Source organism: Delphinus delphis, chromosome X (assembly GCF_949987515.2).
Source record: "Delphinus delphis chromosome X, mDelDel1.2, whole genome shotgun sequence".
Classification (NCBI taxonomy): Eukaryota; Metazoa; Chordata; class Mammalia; order Artiodactyla; family Delphinidae; genus Delphinus; species Delphinus delphis.
This window is the reverse complement of record NC_082704.1, coordinates 67,782,987-67,791,662: the sequence shown is the minus strand read 5'-3', so window position 1 is coordinate 67,791,662 and position 8,676 is coordinate 67,782,987. Positions and strand designations below refer to the sequence as shown.

General features: G+C 54.7%; 1 protein-coding gene across 1 annotated transcript; it reads right to left on the bottom strand.

Moving 5' to 3' along the window:
* Positions 1-3,653: 3,653 nt before the first annotated feature.
* On the bottom strand, positions 3,654-7,541 carry LOC132418166 (uncharacterized protein CXorf49 homolog). Its single transcript, XM_060002036.1, has 5 exons — positions 6,270-7,541; positions 5,456-5,612; positions 4,863-4,939; positions 4,503-4,595; positions 3,654-3,823 (listed from the first exon to the last, which is right to left on the bottom strand). The coding sequence occupies exons 1-4, from the start codon at positions 7,539-7,541 to the stop codon at positions 4,515-4,517; spliced, it is 1,587 nt and encodes a 528-aa protein (XP_059858019.1). The 3' UTR covers positions 3,654-3,823; positions 4,503-4,514.
* Positions 7,542-8,676: the final 1,135 nt, after the last annotated feature.

The window sequence follows — 8,676 nt, the reverse complement described above, 5'->3', positions numbered from 1 at the left end:
TCCTCCCGGACCGGGGCGTGAACCCGTGTCCCCTGCATCGGCAGGCGGACTCTCAACCACTGCACCACCAGGGAAGCCCTATCATACCTTTTAACGGACAAAAGCACTTCTTTTTAATTTTTCACAGCACTTTATTATGAAAAGTTCCATACAAGAAGATCACGGGACTTCCCTGGAAGCACAGAGGTTAAGAATCTGCCTGCCAATGTAGGGGACACGGGTTCGATCCCTGGTCCCAGAAGATCCCATATGCCACGGAGCAACTAAGCCTGTGCGGCACAGCTACTGGAGCCTGTGCTCTAGAGCCTGCGTGCCACAACTGCTGAAGCCTGCGTGCCTAGAGCCCATGCTCCACAACAAGAGAAGCCACTGCAATGAGAAGCCCGCACACCACAACGAAGAGTAGCCCCTGCTCACCGCAACTAGAGAAAGCTCGCGCGCAGCCACAGAGGCCCAGCGCAGCCAAATAAATAAATAAAATTTTAAAAGAAAGAAGAAGATCACAAGATGATCCGGGAAAGTTGAGGGGGTACTTGCTGATCATGGACCACCTTTGCTCTCACCTGATGACCTTGCTTCCCATTTCATTGAGAGTATACAGGCAATCAGAAACAAACTTCCCTCATTCATAAATAGTTTTCTCTATTTTGGATCATTCCTATCAGCATACAAGTATGTTGTCGTTTCTCCCAATTAAAGAAAACCTTCTTTTGATTCCAATTTCCCTTCAAGCGACACCATTTTTCTCTGCTCACCTTCACAGAAAAACTCCTTAAGAGTCGGTGTATACTTGCTGTCTCAAATTCCTCTCTTCTCATTCACTCTTTCTCTCCTTTCCATTTAACAATTCTCTATTGAGGGCTGACAAGGTACTGTTCTAACACATGGTGCCGTTCTAACACATGGTGCTACATCACTGAGAAAAACAGATGACGTTCCTTCCCTCAAGAGCTTACATTTCTGTCATAGGCCTATTGGCAATATTTTCTCAATCTTCAACTATGTCCATTCCTTTGTTGTTGGAAATCACTTTCCTGGACCCAGTTTCAATCTTTATTGGTTGCCTAGAGTGTCGCTCCTAGAACACTCCTTTACCAAACCCCTAAGTGGGATCTTCTGCTTCCTAGAACTAATGTCTTCATTGTTCTTGGTTTACCACAGTGTTTTGATGGGACTCATTCTCCAGGTACCATGGGTGATAATTTCTTTTAAGACTTTGCATGAACAAATATTACCTTTAATATTACCTTTAATTTCATGCTTATTTGATAGCTGATATATAATTTCAGGCTGAAAAGTTTTCTGACTTTCAATGTCACTTTTGAGAATGCTGGTACTATTTTGCATGCCATTATGATTCCCAAGCCTTTATGTATGACACATTTAATTTTTTTAGTTACATATATTTTGATTTATTGCATAGTAAAATTAACTTTTTTGTTTTCAGTACCATGAGTTTTAACACATGGACAGATTTGTGTAACTATCACCACAATCAGGATACAAAACAGTTCCATCAGCCCCAAAATCTCCCTCATTCTGCTGCTTTGTAGTCAAACCATCTCCCCCATCCCAAACCTCTGATAACTGATGATCTGTTTCCCATCCCTATAGTTTTACCTTTTCCAAATATTATACAAACACAATCACACAGTATGTAACATTTTGAGACTGGCTTCTTTCATTTAGCATAATGCATTTGCGATTCATCCAAGTTGTTGCATGTATCAAGAGTTCCTTCCTTTGTATTGTTAAAGAATGTTTCATTTATAGATGTATGGTTTTATTCGTTCATCTGTTGAATAACATCTTGATTGCTTTCAGTTTGGGGTGACTATGAATAAGGTTTCTATGAACATTCTGTTAACATTCTATTAACATCCATAGTGTGCACCGGGAAGCGAGTTCCTGTGATGGCTGTCTCCAGCCTGTAGTTAGCTTCACTCTCTCCAGAGTGTCTGCAGGGACACATGACCTGGAATGACTGTCTCTACTGGTCAGAGGCAGGTCCAAGGTCTAAGCTAGCTCTGTTTCCTCGAAGTGCACACACACTCATTGGTAATGGCCTCAGCTCAGTGGGGAGCAGTGCTGGAGCAAGAGGGGTTAAAACATAAGCCTGGTACAGGCTGGGTGGGGCACTGGGTACATTCTAGGAATCCAGCCAGAGGCCTGGGCAGCAATCAAGCCCACCTTCTCCAGGGAGGGGCTTGAGGGGAAGGATTAAGTCCCACGAACGTTCTTTTCTGACCCTGAGGTCTGTGACTGTCCCATCCCACCTGTGGTTTGTCCACCTGAGCTCATGCCATGGACTCTGGAAGGGAGTCAGGGTGAGAATATGGGGGAAGGGTGGACCCAAGTGCTCCCCATTGTCCAGGTGCAGTCACTCCTTACTTCCCATCCTCACTGCGCCCATCCTGCCCCTGTCCCGGGTAGCTCATGTTGGGTGGCCTCATATATGGGTCCCCTGATTCTAAGATGAGCTACTCTGAGGAGCCACCCTTCCCAATCTCATTCCATCCACACCCACAGTAGTTGTCAGACATCATAGGATCACAGAGTAGGATCGAGAGCCACCTCCAGCGAATCCAACATTTCGAGCATCCCGACACCCTGTCGTGGGGTTTGGTGACTTCTGCATCATCCCCCTCCTATGTTTTGGGAATTTAACGACAACCTTTGAACAAAACAGATCCGACCCTTGCTTTTGCTCATTCAATGCCTTACAGAACCTGGACCAGCCTCTACTCCCTTTACTCCCTGAATCACATCTTTCTCCCTCAAGGGAGATTACCCCTGATTACATTTATTCACACACAGGGACACACCGTCACCAAGCTTGAATAGCCAATCTACCATCATACCCCCTTTTGTGTAGTAAAACACCGGTCTTTCGGGAAGGGTGTCAGGCAGAACCACCCTTGCCTCACTCAAACACAAGTCTGTCCCTCTGAGTCTCAGGCTGGTACAGCCCTGGGTCCTGGCTGAGGGAAGGAAGTGCTCCCCAACCTCGAGTGAGGGGGAAATCGAACATGGAGTTCAGACTCAATCTCGTGTGTCCTAAAGAGGCAGTCTGGGAGATTGAGCTGGGACACGGAAATATCATTTCCAGGAAAATCTGTGTCATGGGGCTGGTGGAAGAGTATTTGACGGGGACCATGCAACAACACAGACCTACTAACCACACTCGCCATAGAACCTGACGGGCCAAATTCCACTCAAGGGTGTACAGACGACCCGGCTGGAGGAGGGTGGTCAGCTGGCTAGGGCAGGGAGGATGTGAATGCTTCCAGATTGGAGCTCTGGAAGGGGGTCATGAGTTCCTGCTGATGGGAAGGGTGAATGGCAGAGATGAATGGAAATCGCCAGACCCCAGAGGAGGAGGGGGGTTTGGAGAGAGCTAGAAGAGGGTCTTCGGGGGAAAGGGAGGACGTGCCAATGTGGCCAGGCAGAGCACACACAGGACCCAGACCTCGGACACTCCGCTGGCTTGACTGCAGGGATGGTAACAGAAGCTGGCCCAGAGTCCCCACCACAGGATGCCACAGATACCGTTCTGGAAAAGGCTCTAACGTGGAGCAGCGCCCCGCCCCGGCCCCCTACCCCTACCCCGACCCCAACCCCTACCCCTCCAGAGAGAAGGCAGAACACAGAATATGAGAGGTACTTTAATTGGAAACTGCTGTGAAACTGGGGCGGGGCGGGGGCAAAACAAGGGGGAGAGGAAGCCCTAGCTGAGGCAGAACAGGAGGCAACGAGCTTGGCCACAGCTCCAGGGCCCCAAAGGTACCAGCTGCTCCTCTTGCAGGAAGATGCTGGGCTCAACCTGTGAAACAGCAGAGTCAGGGAAGAGCCTGAAGCCAGGGCCAGCCCCCAGCCCTGCTCAACAGCCAGGACTGTGGGAAGGGGTACGGTGTGTGTAACACTCACTTCAAAGGGTCTGCAACTTGTCAGCCAGGTACTGCATGGCGGCTTCAACAGGGACAGGCATTAGCAGGCGCTCCAGACAGAGGGATACAGAAGCCCGTCCCCCTATCCCCGTGAGGAACCGCCTAGCCCTGATACCTGAAACCCCTCCAGACCCGATGCAAAGAGCTCTGGGCCTGATCACTCCCCACCACCCAAACTGAATGTGGAACCGGTACCTACAGGGAAACAAAATGTGCCAGCAGCTCTCATGCTGTGGGCCGTGCCACAACCACTCAGAACTTGTCACACACACAAACAAACAATCCAACAAGAACCTTAGAAGCCACACCAAGCAGCAGTTCAAGGGAAAAATCAACGAGGCATCTCTAAAAGTCCTATCAGAAGGACATTCCCTAGGACTGGTCTGGTTGTCAAAGTGTGCATGCAGTCCAGACAGTACTTTGCTATTTGTACACATGCCTAGTTGTACATGCACAGCCGGCTGCCGGGCCAGGTCTCAGAGGTTCTCCCCACAGGGATGTTGGTCCCTGCCTGGCCGACTGAACCTGCAGCCCAGCCCCACCCCAGGTGCCCACCTGTGTTCTGCACTATGACACCGCTCTCCGGTCCTGGTTCCTCATACCAAGTTGCTCCTTAAGTTTGACTACTTCTCTCTCTAGCTCGAGACACTAGGCCAGCAGACAGAGGAGGAAGAGAAATGATTAGTATACTCTGGCCTCCTCTCTCCTCCACCTTCTCCTCTCGCCTGGGCCCTCCACCCCAAAGCCGGGGGACCTGACTGGCAAGAGCTCCTCAGTGGAAAGGAGGTGGGCTCCCTCCGTGGGGTACGTGATGGGGGCAGGGGAGGGGGGCGCCCACACATGTCAGCTGAACTTGGACCCAGATCCCACCCTCGAGTTTGGGCCTGCATTTCCAGGATGCAGAGGAAGCATTACCCAAAGACAGCAGGGCGTTCCTAGTGGCTGCTGCTGCGTTTCCGGTCTTGGGGGATGGTCAAGTGGCCCCCGGTCACCTGAGAGGGAAAGGACACACAATCCAGCTTCCCAGGCTCCCAGTGAGGTGGAAAGGGCCAAGCGGGCTCTAAAGTGAGGTGAGGCAGCAGCACCCTCTGCTGGCAACCAGCCGCCCCTGCTCTGCCCAGCATCCGGCACCTTGTCTCTGGGCCTGCCTCCCCTGTTCCCCGGGGGCAGCCATTTCGCCATTGTGGTCCCCAAACAATGTGGCTCTGGATTCGACCCTCCCAGAGCTGCAGCCACAGCCAGCACATGGGAGAGCAATGTGGCCGAACAGGACATAACAGAAAAGGCTGTTCCCTTGCAACTCTACACCCGGAGCACTGCCACCGATCACCCCGGCCGCACAAACCCCACACAGAGGATGATGTGGCTCAAGGCCAGCCCTGCCAGCACCCCGTCTCCTGTGGGAGAAGCTGCCTGGGAGCAAGGCTGTGCCCCCGGCAGAGACAGAGGCAGAGGTTTCTGTCCTCAACCCCTCTTCCCTCCCCTCATATCAAACCCACGATACTCACCTGAGGGGGCAGGCCCCCTGGGCATGACTTCTCCCTGGTTCAGGGCCAAGGGTTCTGAGTTTCCTGGATCTTGGGGGCCTCTGGTGTTGACGTCGCCACTGCTGGCTTTTCTACCATGCATGCGCAGACAAGATGTCCCTGGCCTGTGAGTGAGCAGCTGAAACAAAAATTTCTCACCGATTTGGACTAAGGAAGTGTGTGTGTGTGTGTGTGTGTGTGTTTGTGTGTGTGTGTGTGTGAGAGAGAGTGAGAGAGAGAGAGAGAGAGAGAGAGAGAGAGTTGTGTGATTCGGGCCAGGGTGAGGCAGGGAATTGGGAAGGGAATTGAAAGGCTGATCTCATTAGCACTTTCTCCCTCAGTCAGCCCCAGGCCAGCAGGCAGAGCTGATCTAGGCACAACAGTGGGACACTGAGAAAGCCCAGGCCCCCTGCAAGGAAGGTCTGGGGAACAGCTAGGAAAGAGGATTCAGGAAGCTGGTGAGTCTAAATACTGAGGCCTTCCGGGGAAGCTTTTAAGGGATCCCCCGACCCAATTCAGCTACCAGCCCTCCCTTCCATCCCAGCCCAAGTCTCTCAGAGGAGGCTGGAAAGAGGCCAAGGGTGGAGAACCGGGCCCAGGACACCCGAAGTGCTACCTTAATGTTTGTCCCTAGGAAAAGGAGCCCGATCTGGCATCGTAATGACCCAGTGACCGAGGGGCACCCAATGCTGACCTCTGAGGGGTGGACAGAGGCAGCATGGATGAAGACGTGTGCCCTGGGTGCTGTGGGGGGGGGGGGAAGAGTGGGGAGAGAGGAGGAGCATGGCCTACTCACTTGGCCCTTTGGGGCTGGGTCTCTATTTGGGTCCTTATCTTCTCCCGCCACCGCCTCAGACTCCCTTGCCCACCTGACCACGGATTTCTTCCCAGCGCCACTGTGCTTGGACTGTTTGGTTCCCGAAAGGACCAAGGTATAACTCTTGGGTCTCCCAGGCAGCGGAATACCAGAGATTGGGGGGAAGGTGGCCGGTTCCACGGGAGTTGCCGAGATTCGCTGCCCCCGGGAATGGAAGGTTCCCCCCAGGGCAAGTTTGGATGCTCCCCCGACGGATTTCTTCTCCTGGGCTCCGTTCTTCCTAGGAGTGACCTGCGGCAGGCCACCTGCAGCAGCAGCAGAAACAGAAGCAGCAGCAGCAGCAGCAGCTCCCGCGTAGCTGGGCTTGCTGCCCCCCTTGCCCCACAGCACGCTCTGCATTTTCTTAGGGGAAGAGATGCCCTGCTCTCCCACGCCCTGCCTTTCCACAACCGAAGAGAGTCCTCGCGGAGCCAAGGACAGGGAAGAGCCTGTCACGTGAAGGAAATTCTCCCTGATTTGGAACTTCGAGTGTCTGGGAGTGTCCCCGGGATCCTCGGGTCTGCTGGGCTTGGCCTGGCCTCCTCCTCTGCGGTAAGTGCTCACCGTCATCAGCTGTGTCTCACTGAATTCATCTGAGGACTCGGAGTCGGACAGCAGCCAGGCCAGGCCTTCCGCGGAGCGCCGCTGGCGATCCGCAGCCACGTTCAACTTACGGTTAGTGCCTCTCTTAGGGTTCCCCAAGGCCCGGCCCGCTTCAGGCCTACCGAGGTCGAGAGGGCCGGCTGGAGCCGTCGGCCCCTCCCCACAGCTCTGGCCGGGCGCTCCTCGACCGCCGGGACCCGCGTCGAGGCGCAGTGTCCACACGGTGGACTCTTTGAAGGCGGTGGAGCTCTCCAGGGTCGGGTACCTGCGGACCCCCAGCACGTCCTGGTCGGTCAGCTGCTGCAGGTTGGCCTCCTCAGACTCCTCGATCAGGTCCAGGAGATCCCTCTTGTGGTAAGCAGGGGAGCCAGGTCGGCCTTCGCGGCCCCACAGCACGGGCCCTCGCGCTTCCACCATCTCCCGTTTCAACTGGAAGCCCTCGGGGTCTGGGAAGCCGCCTGCGCCCTCGCCGCTCCGCGGCTCCCCAGTCTCGGGGCCTGGGGCGGGTCCCCGTTGGACTGCGGGGCCGGCCTCGCGGACGCCGGCCCGCTCCCTGCCCTTTGGGCGGAAAAGCCTTCCCCACACAGACATCTTATTCGGGGAGCTCATGTCGCGACCCGGGCGGCCCCGGAACCGGGGGGACGGTCGATGGCCTGGGTCGCGGTCCCGGTCACGGCGGGCTAGGCGGCCGGCGCTCAGAAGGGAGCGTCAGCCACCTCACGCGCCGCACGAGCTCGCCTCAAAAGAAAGGACGCGCCACTTTCAGCGCGCCTCACACGCCCGCGCCGCGGTCTCCTCATTGGTCCGGCCCCCGCCAACCAGCGGGCGTCTTGTTCGCCCGCCCCCTCGAGGTCTAACCAATGGGGTCGAGGGGCTCTGCTTTGCTCACAAGCCCCTGGGCGTTCCGGGAACTTGGCTGGTGAAGGGGATGGTGGGAGTGCCTCCCTCTGTCAAGCCTCTGGGCCCGCCTCCTCCTGTCCCGCCTCCCCTTTCTGGTTAGAGTCACAGCTCTGAGCCTCCGTTTCCCATGTGTACAGGGGGTCGAGGGCGTCGGGGAGTGAGGGCGCCGGGCTCCAGGGGTGGTGAGGATGAAACGTCAAGATGGAGGCGCTGGATGCCTAGCACGCGCCGAAAGCATTTGCCAGCCTCCCTTCCACCGCAAGCCTTAAGACCCAACAGGAGAATGGGCACAGGAGTCCCACAGTCAGTGATCAGGGGTCGGCCAGAGAGCAAAGGGATTGTATTTTCGTTCTGTAAGGTCTCTGTCTCAACTGCTCCATTAAATGTGGTTCAGCAGACGTTATTGGCAGGCGGGTGTGGCGGATAGACTTGGGGTTGGCCTCGCTCCATTAGCCCTTCCCCCTCTCTGAGGCAAATTCAAAGAAGAGGAAATCGCAGTGGCCAGTTACACCCCAAAAGGTGCTCCCCACCGCTGATCCTGGAGATGTGAACTAAAACCACGAATCGGGTTTCATACACTAGGTTGACAACCTTCAAAGAGCTTAACCATTCCGAGGGTGGGAGAGGTTAGGAGCAAACCCCTGTGGCGGTGGTGCAAGAGACGCATTTGGGAGGTAATTTGGCAGAATCCATTGAAAGCAACTTAGTGCCGGCACGCACTCTGTGCCTGGCACTCTTCTAAGTGCTGGGCATAAATAATAATGCATCCGCGTGACACGCCTTTAACTATAGTACCAACTATTACTGGCCTCTTCCCGGTGAGGAAACAGGCACTGAGAGGTTC